Source organism: Parambassis ranga, chromosome 4 (genome assembly GCF_900634625.1).
Source record: "Parambassis ranga chromosome 4, fParRan2.1, whole genome shotgun sequence".
NCBI classification, from domain to species: Eukaryota; Metazoa; Chordata; class Actinopteri; family Ambassidae; genus Parambassis; species Parambassis ranga.
In genome coordinates this window covers 21,426,408-21,444,572 of record NC_041025.1, presented here as the reverse complement: position 1 = coordinate 21,444,572, position 18,165 = coordinate 21,426,408, and the positions used below count along the sequence as shown (strand labels likewise).

Below are 18,165 nucleotides of genomic sequence, written 5' to 3'. Positions count from 1 at the left end.
TTATCGCTTTCCTCACTGTGTGGTCATATACGTGTGTATAACGGTGAATAGTCATTGGAGTGAGAGCTCTTACCGTCAATACAACATCTTTGAGCAAAGCTAAAGTTTTTGGTTCATGTCCGCAAACTGGACAGAAAGCTGCAGGAGACAGAGACGACAGAGAGGACATAGCAGCCGGACTGATGGAGGTCAGAGTCTGAGGATGAGGATGAAGCGCTGCGTGCTTAATGCTCCTCAGTCATGATGCCGGTACACTGTTAGCATCATTTGAAGGAAGTTAGCTGTTAGCTGCTAGCTAACTCTGTCCAAAACTCAGGCTGATTAACATTTAAGTACGAATGTGTCGCTTGTCAGCTAGTTTTATACATGGGTTACTCTGACTGAGTAATGACTCGTGGTTGAAAGTGAAACCGAGGCGCTGATACGCTACAAACCGTGACTGTACGTGACTCAGCCGTTTCTGCAGATGGTGACTTCCCTGTCAGAAAACCACGTCGTGTAGTTTAAGAAGCAGTTTAACGCGGACGGGCACCGTCACACGTTAGCCCGCCCATCAGCGTCACTGATTCAAAATGCAGCCGAGGTAGAGGGGGGAGAAAGCGGCGCGGCAGGCTGGTCACACACTCACACACTCCGGAGCAGAGGCAGCGAGAGCAGCACGGAGCGAGTGAGAGAGAGAGAGACGCGCTGGAGATCCGCTCACTGGGCTTTTCACTTGCATGATCACAGAGCAGGCAGGATCTAACGATGTGGACGGAGCTCGGAAAGCTTCTGCTCTTACATTTGCTTCTCCTGGAGCTCCACTGCGCTAAAGGTAAGGGACGCACGCCTCGACCGCAAGCGGGGGCTGAATTTGCATCGCAGCCGCGGAGGTACACGCCAGCGCTCCGGGGATCGTTGCATAGGCTTATACACAGAAAACAAAAAACAACCTGTCTGTCAGTGCGGTCCTCTCTGGAAGTGTTCTGTGAGCTGGGTGCATGTTGCGGCTTCACACCTGCGTCCGAACACCTCTGTCCGCGCTGTGCCCTCACCGGTGACATGGGGTGACATTACGGAAGAAGAGGTGCCACATGCTGAGGCTGATGTTGTGACGTTGGCTTAGGCTTTGTGGATGTGATCACAAAGTGGACAGCAGGCTGTGACAGACATATACACCTTCAATATGTTTGAACAGATCTTTAATACTGTTTAATGATGTTTAATGTGAGCAGTGGGTGTTAGGCAGAAGCCATGAATGGAAGCAGGGCCAACAAAAGACTCATGCAAATCATATTCTGTCAGTGTTTAATGTGAGTTGAAGGAAAAAGTTTTACAGAATAGTCAATTTAGAACAGGTAATATTGCACTTTATGTTGTTTATGTTGTCTTCTGATGTCTCAACGCTCTCACCACGGGTCACTGACAGTGTTGTTGTCGTCTGTAAACACAGGAACTCATACGGAGTCAGAATGTGAAGCCGGGCAGTTTCAGTGCAAGAACGGACGCTGCATCCCAACCCTGTGGAGATGTGATGATGACGACGACTGCTCAGACAGCAGCGATGAAGAAAACTGTCGTAAGTAGCTCCAGAGTTCGATACCGTTTGCTTTCCTGCCCCGTGGACCTGCTGCTGTAATGTAATGGGTTTTTGAGGGACATCTCACATTTTTTTTTTAATGTGAACTCTGTATAAGTTCACACGCATTCAGAGAGATAAGTATGGGATAACGGTGCATGCTCTAGATAGCTGATTATATCCAACTTTTCAATGAATGAAGTTACATTGAGAATAAGCTTCTTATCATTTTGCTGGGGGGGGGGGGGGGTTGTTAGTCTGTGCAGAAAACTGCTGATCCTGGAGTCACCGGTCACATGGTCACTGGAATCTTTTCTAATTTCATACTAATTTCATTATCAAGGCACATCTTTGGTCATTTCACGCTATTATCATTATGATTATTATTACACCCTTATCTTTCTGTGACTGTCTGTAGAGATAGTGTCGGTGCTGTTATCAGCGTGGCAGTTCCTCCTTGCTATACTGTCATGTAATGGTTTGTGATGGATTCACAGATTGTGTCATATCTGAAATGGGCTGATAATATGTGATGGCATCTAAATGCTAAGTAATGCCAGCTGTTCTGACCCAAATATTGTGGCTGATCACATGTTGGCTGCTTGTTCTGGGCTTCTCTTGTCTGTTGTTTGTAGTTTAGTAGAGTACAGAACTCTGGTTTAACTGCCTCCCAAACTGTTCCTTTTGGGAAAATGCACAGACAGATCAGCTGGGTAATTATCACGTATGAATTCGTCATGGTATTAATTGCTTGAATGGTTATATTAGTGGCCATTTGATTCACCACTTATCTCGGGGACTGCATGGTTCTCTCCTCGTGCGCGCCTAGCACGGTGGTCGCCGCTGAATGTCCTGGGAGTTGCCTGCATGAATGCCGTGACATTTATAAGCTCGTCTCATTGACTGCGGAGACTGATTGGGAGTTTTTTGGACGTATAGTGGGCATTACTTCATGGAAGAGGAATTGGATTTTAATGAGCTCCCCTTTTACTCTGAGCTGATGTGGTTTACATTGAGTATGAGTGTCAAAATGGTATTTAAGCTACAAGGTGATAGACTGTTGTTTTAACAGTGCCACTCTGTGCTGCTTTTCTCTCTACTCACTCTCCTGTCTACATACTCTGTAAGCTTCAGATGAATGTATGGCCTCGTTTTGGGCTGTCTGTCAGCCTCAACCTTCATTAACTCTTCCTCATCCTTACACTCCCTTCCGATCCTTGTCTACCTTTCTACCCGTCTTTCCACCCTGAGTTCTTTGAGGGCTTCAAGCCTTCAGCCTGTGCTGGAACTTTGGTTCTTCTTTCTAAGAAGCTTTCTCACTTCCTCAGAATTGTATGCTCCCACTGAGGGTCTTTCCTCCCCCCATTTTTTTTTTTTTTTGGTAAATCTCTTGTGGGCACCTTGGCAGTCCGAATGCCAAAGAGGCTATGCCCGCTCGTCTTACGCCCCCACAAAGAGCATCAGCTGACAGGTTGGTTGGAGATAAATCCAACAGCGTGACTCTGGTTGCCGGAGTGATGCTCAGTGCCTGGCAAAATGCCAGCCCTTCGAACAGATGCCAGCACTTCCACTGTGCGCCCCCCCCCTCCCTAAAACTAAATATCACCAGAAGAGTTCTGCAGAGAGGGGTAGGAGGGAAAGGAGGAGGAGAAAAGATGGGACAGATTTGATTGAGAGGAGCAGGATGATTTTGATGAGGAGAGGGCGGAGCTGGAACCCAGCAAAGCCAACACATTTCTCGTCACTTAAAATGTGGACTGCTGTCATTTAACATTTGAACCTGTAACACCCCCTCACTCAGGTGTGACTCTATATAAACAGCTGATACCAGTTGGCAACCATGATGGTGAAAGGAGCCCAACAAGAACTTAATCAACTAGTTAAATAATTACCTGTCGATTCTTTTGACGCTATGTTGTCTAGACGGTTTAACTTCTTCAGTGCATGACTGTATGTTACAGCTGCAGGCTAACGTTAGCTTTAGCTGCTGGATTGGATTTCCTGGCTGGCTTCGCATTACATGTTGCAGTGGGCATTATCTGTGTTTTGTGACCATGCAACCGCCCTTGAATTTATTGGACTTAAAGAAGCTGGAGGAGTGAAGTAGTGTTACTTTCTTTTTCTTTCTGTCTAGAATATACTCATACTTACTCATACACATGTGCTCTCAGGTAATAAAAATGTATCACCAGCTGTACTGTTTATCCTACAATTAAATATAGCAAAAGCAGTGTCGGGTTATAAAAGCACAGTCTAGATTGTGACGTGTTATTATGCACATCAAAGCCTGAGCAACCATATCCATCAATCGTCACATCACTTAAGTCTGATATACAGGTGTCTCTCAGCAGGGATTAACCCTATCGTATCCTCCTCCTAGCAGCTGTATTAGAATACGTCTTGGTAGATTGGGATGTCGTTTGTTCTTCCTCCTCCTCTTGCTCCTGCTCTTCTTCTCCCTCCTTCATTCTCAACATGCCTCTTGGTAGATTCCGCTCTTGTTGCCCTGGGAGACGGCAAAGTGGTGATGGTAGTGGTGGTTGGGTTTTGTGCATGTATGAGTGTGCTGTCTTTGTAGTGAACACAACACTTTACACATGTGTATGCACATATACACTGTACATGGCAGCCTCCCCATCTCTGCACTGCACGGCTCTGTATGACCTATATTTTGGTTGTGGTATATCACTGGAAAAAAAGGCATTATCATTTTTGCAGCGGATTTAAATGGATTTAAACATGCCTAATCCCAAGTGCTCCTGTTAAATCATCTTATATCTGGACTCGTGGTGGTATTCAATTGTTCTCCCTCTCCTCTACAAATGGCCTTGGTCACACTGCACAGTGAGGTTTTATTAGCAAAAATGTGACTAAAGCTAATTAGAACTTGATCGGTGAAGCCATTTATTCAGCAAACATCCTACTCTTGTTAGGTTTTGGGCCATTTGTTAACTCAGCCTAGCAGCGTAATGATGAGTCGTCTTTGGTTCTAGAAGGAATCGCACAGTGCTGAAACACACTGAAACAAATTCCACATACTAAACTCTTTGTGAACCCTCAAAACATGGTGTTTCACAAGGATAGAATATAGAGTATATAAGGGTGGGAAGAAAGTTGTGTTGAACTTGGCATATGTGTGTGTGTGTGTCACAGCAGGACAAAGAGTCTGAGCAGGTCTGAGAAGGGGAGCGTCTCCTTTGCAGTGTGAGACCAGCATCCCATAGAGGAGACATCACAACACATTTCACGGTGCTGCTGTGTTTGTATGTGTGTGTGTGTGTAAAAGAGATCAGCCTCTCTCTTTCTCACACACACACACACACACACACACACACACACACACACACACACACTGTAATAAGAGACTGCAGAAAAGCGCTTCAGGCATAAAAGGCATTGTACTGATAGGCTCACAAAAACACATTTTGGTCACCTGCTGACACACACGCTGCTTTCTCTCACAGCTGGGGTCAGACTTTTAATGGGAGTACGAGGTCAGGGGGAGCAGTAGTGTTATAAATTACACACACATACAAACAGACGCGATTAAAAGCAGAGAAACACACTTGTTTTTGATGATGGGAGGTTAACACCAGGCTGTTTCTAAGCAGATATATTTTAATTTTTGCTTTGTCAACCTCCATGAAACTGGCATAGTCTCAAGGCTACAAATACACACAGGGTCTTTGTGACACCTCACTTCATCATTTGGTTTTCCGTGTGTGTGTGCATGTATGTCTAGTCTCCAGAGAGAGAGACCCACTGCTGTGATCCATGACTACTGAGGCAATGTGGGACTTTGGATGTGGGTTTGTGTGTGTGTGCAGAGAGAGTTTCAAGACAGGGATGTCACAGAAAAGAAAAAGCAGTCTCTGGTAAATTTGTTGCATCGTTCCTTTAAACACAACTTGATTTTTTTTTTTTCGTATATATAAATGTGCATATCAGTGTTCAGTGTAGCCAGATGCCATTCTCTGTTCCTCTGTTTGTCTGTTGACACATTCAGACCACCGGTCCTCTCTGAACAAGATGCATTGAATATTAAACATAATCATGTAGACATGTTGTCACAAGGAGCATTGCTACTTGGACAGATAACAACTCCAAAATGTGCTGGGGCACCACCTTTCTCAGACACCATATCATGCTCTACAAGCTAACTGTACCTGGTGTGCTGAATAGGTGCAGTGGTGCAAAACAGCAGCAGGGTAATTTTAGTGTAGGTCAGTGCTGGCCCAGGGCACTCGCTCTCGCTCTCTGGTTCAGTCTTGCTCCCTCTGTGTCAGTGTGTTGGTTAGTATCTCTTGCTTATTTTTGACCACTTTTTAACCCTCATGTTCCTTTTATCTTTCGCTCTGCATGTTAGTCCACTGTCCGTCTGTGTTTCTCAATGTGTAAAATGAGATTGTACGGTCAGGAAGGGCCGGAGTATGTAATATAACCTAAAAGGAAACATAAGAAAAATGCAGATGCTGTGTTTGAGAGAGGGGAAAAGTGAGACTGCACTGTCCATCTACATGCTTCTAATCCAATTAGGCAGTGTCTCAGCGGGTGAGGATCTGCACTGTTAGAAGTGTGTGGCAGAGAAAGCAAAGATAGGAAGAGCTTTTTTCCTCCAGAGCCTTGTTTGAAATGTGGGTGCATGTTCTTTCTGCTTTGCTTGGGCCATCTCCTTTCATTGTTGTTCCTTCAGAATTAGGGAGGCAGATGAACTATTTTGGATTTAAAGTTTGGTTGCATCGTTGCAAGTTGCATCGTTTTTATTGACCATACACTGTAAATGAGGAAGGACCTCACCTATAGAGAAATTTTAAGCTGTGTGTGATGGGTGTTCTTGAAATGTTGGCAGTGTCAAAGTCCACCTAACTCCTGGGTAATCCAAATCAAAGCAGACGTGCCTTTCAACATGCAGAACTTTAAACTCTAAAATAACTAAAAAATGAGTTGTGAAAAAAACCGACCCCTTTCTACAACTATCACGACCAGGCTGTAAACATGTTTAGTTCTACTGTAAAATTAGCCATCTTTACATAGGTGTCTATGGGGATTGACTTGCTTTTGGAGTCAGCCTCAAGTGGCCATTTGTGGCACTGCAACTGATTTTAGCTTGGCTGCAATGTATTTGATCATGGTAGGTTAATAGAGAATATTAGAGTATTGGAGAATGTGACATACACAGTGTGAGTGTGGATGTCGCATTCTCCGATAGTCACACTCCCTTTGTATCACACACAATAACTGCAGGATTGCAGCAGACGGATGTCAGGGTCTGCCAAGTCTCAGTCAAGGTGTTTTTATTTTCATAAAGCCTGGCCTCTACTTTCACCTGAAGAACTGTGAAACTGACCCTGAGTATAAGCTATGCCTCTGACTTAAAAAAAAAAAGATGGTGAAATTATTCAAGGTTAAACAAACAGGACACAATACAGGAAGTGAGAAGCGAAGGAAAAGGTGAGTTAGTAAGAGAAAGTTTCTGAAAAACGTCACTAGTTACTTCAGCGTTAATTCTTTGTCATTACGTCTCTTCCTTTCTGTAAACAGCACCCCCGCTTCCTCGTGTCTTTTCTGTCAGAATTAGTTTGTCTGTTTTAGACAGGTTTGTTTGTTTGCACTGCTGCAAAGTCACTTATTGTTCAGAGTCAATCTGCGATAACGCTACAATCCTATTTCGCCTACCGTGTGTGTATGTGTGCATATTTAAGGCTGTGTTGTTGTTGTTGGTGTGTTAGCAAAGCCCCCCCCCCCCCCCCCCCAACCCGGCCGTGTCTGACAGGGTATCATGGAATTAATCCCCAACTGAGATTAACTGAATATCTTCATGTGCTTCCATTTTATTATTTACATTTGCTGTAATCCTGTTTTTCACCTTGTGCTCTGTTGCCTGGTACATGCAGTCAGGGAAGCGGCATAAGAAATGACAACTAAGAATGCTGATGAATAAAACATAGCAGCTAATACCACTTTGCAGGGCTGACACCAAGATAGGCCCCTTGAGTGCAGCATGTCAAAAGTTTTCAACACAAGTTTTTACAAGGAAGTTAGTGACAGGGTGAAAGCTAAGTGATCATATTGCTTTAAATTCTCAGATTCTCTCTTTGTCTGTGACTAGAGAAACCCTCAGAAAACTGGGCTTTCCACCCACTGTGGTGGAGAAACAGGGAAACTCTGGTCAAAATATAAAAAAAGAAGCTGAGCTTAAACGTTTATTCAATTATTGCCAGTTCTAGTGTAAGTGGAAGCTATTGTAGTACTAATAAACCAACTGTTTTCAATCATGTTGTTTTAGAAGATTTATAAAATGTGTTTTACTCAGTTTAATTCTAACATCAATCGGGGTTGTTGTATATTTTCTGTTATAATGACAGTTTATGCACGTCTCGTTTGTGAAGCTGCCTATTTCATGACTTTTATTAGTTGTTAGTCATAATAAATCCAATAAAACCACCTGATAAAGTTACACAGCAGTTGGAGTTGTTAATGAAATGTCGGATACAGTATTCTGTGTCACGGATTAACAGATTATAGTTAGCTACAGTGGCGCCATGTGGCGTTACAGCTGCATTCAAATGTCAAACTAAAATCTAAATACATCAGTATAGTGTGCATGAACAAATGTTCAGTCCGGAGCTCTCGGTGGTTAGCTCAGTGAATATGAAGCGGTAGCTACAAATGCATTTACAGCACCCAGCCGACTGCCAGCTTCTAAACTTTGTGGATGATGAAGGAATTCTCTCAGCATATTTTGTTTATTGATTCACTCTTTGAATTATTCATGATGACAAATATCAAACAGCTGGCGGTGCAGGCTTCTTTTAAAATGTGCTGTTTTTGTACTTCTCTCTGTACGTCTGAGTGATACAGTCTGAATAATGTTGGGTTTTAGCCACAGTCTGACAAAACAAAGTGATTTGGAGACACCACCTTGAGCTTTTTCTACCCAAATTATTAAAATAATCAAACACCAAAGTTCTGATTACATCAACATATAATCCAAAGTTCATACCATTCTATGTAGTTTGGTATTGTGGCCAGCACAAAGGAAACTTGAAGGTCAGCTGAGGGTCTTTATAAAACTTGGATGGGAGTCATCATGTGGAAGAGAAGCATGCTGCAGGTTGCAGAAATTTGTCTTGTAACATGTTTTTAATGCTGTGAACGGGCAGCTTTGGTGCCACAAAAGTAATTTCCCACCCATCTGCAGACTTGTACCTTAAAGGTAGGGTAGGAGATTTTGAAAACTCAGTGAGAGTCAGCCAGATTTGAAAGTAAACACACGCCCCTTTCTCTCGGAGCTCACCCCGAAGCCACGCCTCCCAATCACATGGACGCACATTACCTGAAGACGAGCTGCGGCCGTCATGCACGTACCTCTCTGGTGCACACAGAGCAGGAAGAGAGTGACAACCAGCCAATACTCCGTGCAGGGTCCACCCGGAGGATTGGCTGATGTTTTTAGTGTTTTATAGCTTCCACAGATGATTCATATTCTTCGTTTTAAAGCCAAACTGCCGAACTAATGGGTTACTATCAGATTGTAAAGAGAAGTTACATTAATGCATCAGAATGAAATCTCCTACCCTACCTTTAACTAAATGAGCTTAAATGTTGTTTGAGCAATCTGCCCAGTGTTGTTTTATGTGACGATGTGTTGGTTTCTGACTTTTATGCTCACTTTGCTTTCTTCATATCTCTCTCTCTCTGTTTGGTATCCTCACTGCATCGTGCTGTTGAATGAAGCCGTTTATGTAGATTACACACACACACACACACACACAACGTATCTCCTTCATACACATGTCTCACCAGCTCTTAAGCCCGGGAATGTTTTTTTTTTTTTTACCTCGAAGGGATTTTGCTTGTCATTCTTTGCGGGATGTTGGGGTGAGGTGGTGGAGGGGTGAGACAGTCTTTGATGATATAGCTGCTGCTCAGTAACACTGGTTATCAGGAAGAAAGAGACTTGCGTGACACGGAGTCTTACACACACACAAACGGAGGCAATGTTTTGGGGATGCACACAATAATGCAACACTTTCACCTGCAGCGAGCTTCATTATCACACCGCGCCGACACTGTGTCAACATGAAGGGGATAAGGAGAGATTAAAGGGTGAGAAAATAGTGAGGGAATCAATGGCGGAGACCACTTTTTCTCTGCTGTGCAAGGTGGGGAAAAAAAACATCGATTTCTGATCATTTGGCCTTAAACATGGAGTTATGATGTAGGGATTATTAGTGTTTGAAGTAAAAAGCAGTTGTGCTGGAGCAGCATCTGGAATCTCTGACATGCAAACTGTACATGTTGAGGGATGTCGCCTGCTTTGCTAAGATTATATTTAAAAGATGCTACAGCAGCTTCTGGTGGGGGAGACGATTTTGTATCTGTCAAGTTTGTTCCATTCCATTGATGCTTTAGAGCTACCTTTTTCCTATCTAGCATGTATTCATAGTGTTTTAACAGTGACAGCATATCTCTCTGCACACTCCACCCACTATCATGAATTACTGAAAGCAGGCTGACACCTCAATAGAGCATAAAAAAGGCCTCTCAAACGCATATACAAAGTCTCAAAAGGTGCCCAAGACTCCTTTTTTTCTGTATTTCCTTAAGGGTGTGTTTACATACTTACATACATACATACAAGTCAAAGTAGTTCCCTGAAGCATTTTGTTGGTCTGATCCTGTTGATTTTTGTTTGCATTTTAGGCAACATTTTATACTGGGTTGAAGGAGAAAAATGTGAAGCTTGTGCTGCATATTCATGCAAATAGCCGTATCTGCATGAGCAGTCCTGCACATATAGGTCCTGCAGCGTACCTGCGCTCGGCCTGTGTTTCATTCTGTCTCCCATGCCCTCTGTTTCTTTCATATACACACACACACACATGCACTTAAGCATCTTGGCTGCTGTTGCTAGATTGAATACTGTGACCTTTTCTTTGACATGCTCGAAACAGAGTAACCAGATTGTATGAAAGTAATTTTTCTTTTGTTTGATTTAGCAGTTTCTCCATGTTGCTTGATGTTGGCTGTGTGGCCCTGGCTCGCTAATGCTACGCTCTTGCTAGTGCTATTGATTCGTACCTGACCTCTGATGTCTTTTGATGCAGGAGATTTCTTTTCATGTGCTGCATCTCTTCAGAAGAGGTTTTCTCAGTGGAGTTTTAAGTACTGTTACTGATGAGCGACTGTGTCCTGCTTCGTTGTTGTCCGTCCATCTTTTCCATCAGTTTTCAGACAGGCATAGCTGTGCTGTCGTCTTTGATCTGTTAAAATTATTCTGTCATTCAGACGTAAGAAATAGTTTTGAGCCTCTAACACTCCCATGTCTCTCTGCACACCCTGTCCTCATATTCCCCCCCTGCTCCTGAATATGTGCAGCTTCATTTTAAGGACTGCACAGATTCTCAGATGTCTGCTAGATCCTTGGTTTGTGTCTTAGGTGGAATCATTGTTGTTTTCTTCCATGCTCCCTTGGTTTATCATCCCCAGAAGCTCATTTTCCCAATAAGCCACACAGACTCATGTGTTTTACTTAAGGAAAAAAACACTCCTTCAGTTAATGGGTTTTCTTAAGCTTAAAATCTTAAAACTTATTTCAATAAATTGATGGAAATATGAGTTATGGTGACTTGCCGTGCCACCATAAAGACAACTAAAACGTGAGTAGGGAATGCTAGTGAGAGAGGGTGATTCCCCTGGCCAGCATGGCGCATCTGGAAGTTTTCATGCCTTGTTGCCTGTCAATTTCCACTTTGCAGTGCCTGCTGCGCTCAGGTGCAACCACCACCACAAAGTCCCACAACTATATTTAAAAAAAGGCCAACATTTAATCCCTGAAAGTAAACATCCAGAAGAAATCACCCACTTCCAAGTACCTTCCAAAGTAACAGACCGGAAGAGCCAGGAGACTGTGATGTGTGTTGTTATGGCTCCTAAGGCGGCCTCAGGAAGATCAGAGACTGCTAGTACATGTTTATACTTCCAGTTTAGCAGACTGTTTGACTTCTGCTCTTAGTTAGAAAAAACTCCTGGTGTTCAGTTTTTCACAGAAAAAAGGCAAAAGGAAAATTTGACCTTGAGCATATAAATGTTAGGTTTACTTTTTCTTCAGTGCGTTAAAGATTTCATTTACAGCTACAAGCTGCTCCATACCATATTTTTGATTCTCCCTTTAAACCCACATTTACAAAACAAATGTGTGTCAGCTGAAAAAGCAGCTTCTGGAAATATTGAATTAAATAACGACACATGTGCAGACCAGACTCTACAGCACGCACAGATGCACACATTCCACTCTGCACAGGGAAGACCCAGTGACCCAGTTGTGACAGAAGGCGGTAGTTAAGTATAATTGGCCCATGTTGTTACTGTGATGCTCTTTTTCTGTCTCTATTGGCTTTATTCCACCTCTGTTGGCCCAGATACTGTATGACGGGTTTGTGTGATGAATGTGATAAATGATCACACAGCTTAATTAAACCCTAACATTATTTAGTTGAGGCTCGTTTTGATTTCCTAGCTTTACATTTCATTTTCAAGGGGACCTTCGGAGCGCTTGCCCGTGTTAGAAACTGCTGATTATCCAACTTCTGTGCAATTATATTTAAAGTCTACCAGCTTTACCATGGTTCACTTTAATAGATGGACTTAAGATTGTAAACACAGATATTTTTGTAATTGAGGGTCTCTCCTACTGCGTTTTCTTTTATTGTAGGGGGAAATAAAGCAAAAGGCTATTTTAGGGACGAAGGCAGTGCAGTTTTTCTTCGGGTAAAGGTATTGATCCATCGGACTGTGAAAGAAAGATGTGAGGGAAGGTGAGTCACAATCACAGAAGACAGCTTGTTATTTTTTTAAAAAGTCTTCCTTTTTCCACACAACTCCACAGAGCTCCAGGGCTTTTTGTGCCTGCTTGCTGGCAACTGCTGTGGCCGGAGGCATTAAGGTGTGTTTTCAGTCCAACCACTGCACCATTGAACTGCTAAAGTCTTCTTTACATACTGTATCTGTAAATACCAGGATGTAAACTACAAAAAAAGAGGTGGCTAACCTAATGAGTCGGGACATTCACTTCTTTCAAGGAAAGATTTCTGCAAGTGGTGTGACAAAATAACACCAGCACACATTTTCCACGTTTGCAAGTTCCACAAAAGTAATTTCCATTTTTAAAATCTCCCTTCCAAAGTGATTGTTCAACATGTAATTTCTTTCTTTGACCCTGTTTTTTTCAACTTAACTCTGCAGGAGCTCCCATCTCACTGTAAGTGCTGAATAATCAGTCATTTGTTGCCATTTTCCTTTCGCCAGTGACGGGCAGAGAGGGGAAGAAACAGTCTCAGGTTACCTGCTGTAATTAGGACCCCTCACAGCTTTTCTGATTAATTCCAATCGTTTCTAGTTTCGTCTGGAAGTCCCGAATCTTCTAAGTCTACAGTGTCCTCCTGACAAAAGACCCAGACTTTATTTATTTATAACTCAGTTTGTTAGATGCCAGAAAATGATGTTTTTACCTTACCTTTTTTACCTTACCTTACCTTCTTTCTACAATATGAAGAAACACTGAAAGAGGGATTATGTGTGTGTATTTGTGCTTGTGAGCTTTCCCAAACTTCAAAGAGGATCAGAATGTTTTCATCAGAGCGCACCTGACACGCATCGATCCATTTCTAATCAGGCGACTCGCACCTTGCACCTGTTACTGAATCCACAGGCAAGACAAACATTTTTTTTTGTCCACAGTCCAAACATGAAAGACTGAGTTGAGTAAAAATCTAATTTGTTAAGAAAAGTATAGCAGAGGATGAAGTGAGCAGGTGGAAGATAGTGAGAGTTTCACAGGTGATGGGAGGATAGACGAAAACACGAGTGTGGAACAAGAAGACTCCTATGAGGATAGTCGATCGTCATGATAAACAAGACGTTGTTTTTCTTTCTCAAAGCCTGTCCGTTTTGACTTTACTGTGCTTTTCCATGCAGTTATCTATCTAACGTTGAGCATATTAACCCTCTGGTCCCCGAGCAGTGATGCTCATATTAAGTCTTAGCAAACAGCAAATCATTTATTAGTAACAAGTCATTTTTTAGAATAAAAGAATGAACACATTTCCAAGTTATAAGTAGGATGCAGGGTCCTTTGGGTCCCCTTATTTCTAAAATACACATGTATGTTTTATATGTGAGGTGTTTGCATCATTTGGCCGAGCTAAACCTGCAGTTGGCAGTTTTCAGTATTCTGTGATAATTGGATGAGGCCATTGTTGGCCAGGGGCAGTTATACAAAAAGCTGAACTCAGGTCAGTTGGCAAAATTGCGACACACTGCTGTACCAACATGTATTTGTAATCTGTTTCACACGGGTACTGTTGCAGTCGGTCTGTGATGCTACGTCTGCTAGAGGTAAATAATGCAAACACAGGTGAAATCTATAAGTTGCTAATGTGAAAAGCAATAGTGACAAACAACTCTGTGGTGTACATGCTGTGTGTGTGTGTGTGTATGTTTAACTCTGTGGTGTTGACCTTAATTTAGCACATTAGCGCCAAATCTCCAGAGGGCCTATGGAGATGTGTTCAAAGTTAGCAACCCCCGGCTAATTGATTTCAATGAATGGCACATTTATACTTCACTTAGTAAATTACTCCAACATGCAAATGTGTGTGTAATTTATGTGTGTGTGTGTGTGTGTGTGTGTGTGTGAGGGAGGCTCAGAAGCAATCTGTATAGTCAGAGTTTTTTTTTAATGAGATCAATGCGTTTGTTGCTGCATCCCCAGATGGTCACAGTATTAGAAGGTGTTTGTGGGTGAGAAGGGAAAGGGCTGTGGGGGACCTCGTGCAGATAAATCTTTAATCATGTGCTCGCTCGCATGTTTCCTTTAATTGCCCCCTGTAAAATCCATAAAAGGATGACGCCATTGTGGTTTTAACAGTGCAGTGTGATTTTTTTTTTCTAGCAATAGAGTTATGATTATGTTATGTTTTTACAGTACAAACATGTAGGTCGCTTCGTGTTCTTGCACATGTGATAGGAAGCAATACCGTGCACTCATGTGTGTAATGGTTCTGCTGTTTTGTTTGTGTAGTCGTTGCTGTGTATGGCAGAAATGGTTTCGGATCTCTTTCTTCCTTTATGTGTGTGTTGTTCCTTCCTGCGTGTTCCTCAATATATGTCAGTATTTCAGGGAATCCACCGCCTTCCACGACTTGCTCTAGTTGCTTATCTCCTCATTTATTTATTGATGTGTTTGTGTATGTTTGATTATTTTTACTCATACCTGTGCATATACATTATATTGTACTGTGCTGAGAAGGTACAGCTGTTCATGCGTAAGTGCAGTGATGTTTGTGTTGTTTCTTTTGGGGTAAAGACAGTGAGAGTGTATATTTTTTTACACATAGGTACAGACTGTGTCTATGCATCCTCTGCACCTCACTGCCTAAAATCACTGTTGTTTAATCAGTTGATCCATTGGTTGATGTTTGTAGTGCTCAATAATGACAAAACTGTCGGCATTTGAGAGAGCATCTGTTTTGCCCTGTCCAGCTCTGTGCAACAAAAACAAGCTGTCACACATATATGTATGAATTGCAGCCAAGCTTTTTTGTTAAGTTTTAATTTTGTGGCACAGATGGTTACATTCAGCACAAGGGAGTCTCCAAGTGGAGCTGTATGGGAAGTGTGGAGCATTAAAAAAAAAAAAAAAAAAAGCATGGTGTGTGACTATTTACAACAAAATGAACCGAGCAGAGAGTTTTGTTTTCAGCATAAATATAAATGTGCTAAATGTCATCTCCAGTGTTTCTCAGGAAAATGTGTTCTGAAATGTGTTATATGACAGAATGAAAAAAAATATTAGCGAAGAGGAAACGTAGCTGTCAGTTTTATCTTTTGGTATACATGATGATTATGAAGGAAAATTAATTAAAAGGACATAAACTGAGATGGGTGGATGTAGATTTCATCTCCTGTCGCTTCCTCTACACTGTGAACACTTTGAGGAGGTTATAAATCCCACTCTTATACATGACACTTAGCACACATGGGTTTTTTTTTTAACACAAACCTGTAATAAAGGTGATTAAGTTCTTCCTTGTTGCTAGTCGACTACTTTTTTTTGCAAGTTTTATTCAACATCATGAATATACAGCTAGAAAACGAGATTTTAGAGATAAAGAGATTGCTTTAGACTTGCTCACTGTATCCTGGACAAAAACAGATGTTAGGGGCTAAATAGGATGCACCACTTCTCTTTAAAGTCACCATGTCACATCATTGTGTCTATATTTTTGAAAAACTAAATAAAATGTGTGTATCATGGCATTTTCATTTAGCCTTTCTGTCGGAGAGTTTCTGCGTGTGACTGCTTCCCACTGTTAGTGTCACCATGATGAAGAGAGTATAGATTGGTGTGTCGGTTAATGAGTCTCTCTCTATGTGCGTGTGCCTGCATATGCTTCCGAGGTGTCCCGATGATAAAGAGTTTCCTACTATCTGTGTGTGTGTATGAGAAAAGAGCCCATTGCAGAGTGTGCTCCCAGAGATAGTCATTAGCTTTGAGGGACTGCACAAACTGGTGACCCTGCAGCAGAAAATGGACGAGCCCGGCCATTCCCTGTTCGCCCCGCAGACCCCGGACTTCTGCACTAATTGATTAAAGCACACATTGATGAGGCGGATGGAGGGGGGAAGGCACACAGCCAAGGCAAGGCACACCTCCACCCTGATTTGATTCAGGAAGCTTTGTTTGGCTTTGACCAATAAGGCGTTGTGCGTGTTATTGAATTAGCAAATGACTGTTGAGGCTTAAAGGTGATAAAATGGGATCTAATAAAATGCACATAACCATAATTTTTATTGCATCTGTGCTGCAATATCCCAGACTGATGGTCTTCACAGCAATAGTTGTCTTTTGATAACTCTTTATCTTTGCATTGGCAACTAAATTAGTCACTCAGCCTGTAATCAGCCCAGTGCGTACATGCAGGTAACATCAGGAGTACGCTTGGGCAAAAGTTGACCGAGACTTGTGGAGGTGGCGGGGGTGGCGATCGAAGAACATAATCGTTTTTCTCCAAATCAGCCCAACTAACCGAGGAAGCATGGTAATGAGAAAATGATTAGATTTTGCTGCATGGCTACAGAGGATCTCTCCATCTCTCTGCCTCCTCTCTCACACTCCCGCTAACGCCCGTGGCCACTATGGATTTGTTAAACAGTTTGTTTACTCCTCACTTCCTGAATTATTATTCTTATAGTTCACTCACAATCTCTCTCTCTCTCTCTTATTAATTCCTATTTTTTAGCTCCTTATAAGTGAAGATGTTTATTCTGTCTCTGGTAAACACTTCATTTAAGACCTCTTGGATATGAAGTGTTGTTCGAACATAACTTCCAAACTAATGACCCTACTGTGGGTTCTGTGATCTTGTGATTGCAATTTCGCACAATATTCTGATTCCTGTATCATCTACTGAAATACCCACAGAGATTGCTGACGGATTAAATGTTCTCTGTTTTTAGTCTGGTTTGATGTTGACTGATGATAACATGTTATGTTCACACCCTGTGTTCTTGGTTTGTATTGACCGCGTGCAAATTACAGTGGCAGAGAAGCATGAATGGCTAGGTGTGAGACAAGCACACACGATTTGGAAAGATGTTTATCTAAAATTGTAGATTAAAGGCTCCTCTAAATTACTTTCATATGCTGCACTGGTTTGAAATCAGAAATGCAATTACACAGTCACACATAAAGTTGAGCACACAGGTTGGTGGTGGTGGTGGTGGTGGTGTGGATGGAAAGAGGCCCAGTGTGTGTCTGTACGATGCTGAGCTCTCTGTGTGAGTGCACCTGCTGCTGCTTTGGAAAAAGGATGATGGATCCAAGAGGCAGATGAACACTGTTTCCATGGGCCGACTCAGCTGTGTGTGTGTGTGTGTGTGTGTGTCCATCTAGGCTCAAGGCTAAGGGAGTGGGAGATCAGGCGAGCCACAGATCAATTTCCTTTTTTATTGTGGCAGAGTGGAGACTTGAGATGCATGGCCTCCTGTGACCCAGATTCATTCCTCTTTTCTCCTTCTGCTCCTCCTCATTGGCAGAGTTGCATATATCAGATGGAGGGAGAGGACAGAAATGCAGAGTGTGAATGTTGGCGAAAGGAAGTTGCTAATTATGAGGGGGGGGGGGGGGGGAGTGGAGAGGAACAGGGTTATTGTAAGGACATTTCTTTTATGAATACACCTGAATGCTCATGAGAACACTGGAATATAGTGAGATAAACAAGTTTTTATGCAATAATTCCAAACTGAGCAACAGTGAAAGGACAAAGGAGTCAGGAGGCGAAAGATCAACGGATGGAGATGAAACTACATGACCCAGGAGAAGGTCTTTAACGACCATGTAACGTTATTCGATGCCCATTATCATCATAAACACACTCTAGCTGCTTTGCTTTCCCTCTTCCTCTCTCCAGATCTCAGGCTCATCTACTGCAGATACTTCAGTGTTGTTTAACACTATTATGACCTTCCCTTTGACGTTACAGTGTTGGCTCTCTAACTCTAAGGAGCATTTTAATACACCGTTTAAAAGGACCTGTTGTGTG

The 18,165-nt window shown here is 42.4% G+C and overlaps 1 protein-coding gene across 4 annotated transcripts in view; it reads left to right on the top strand.

Moving 5' to 3' along the window:
• Positions 1-475: 475 nt before the first annotated feature.
• lrp8 (low density lipoprotein receptor-related protein 8, apolipoprotein e receptor) overlaps positions 476-18,165 on the top strand; it is a 140,979-nt gene continuing 123,289 nt past the window's right edge. For all 4 annotated transcript variants that reach the window (XM_028403283.1, XM_028403282.1, XM_028403281.1 and 1 more), the window contains exons 1-2: positions 476-814; positions 1,433-1,558. In XM_028403283.1, coding sequence (XP_028259084.1) covers positions 748-814; positions 1,433-1,558 — 193 coding nt within the window. In that variant the 5' untranslated portion in view covers positions 476-747. The remainder of the gene's footprint in view (positions 815-1,432; positions 1,559-18,165) is intronic.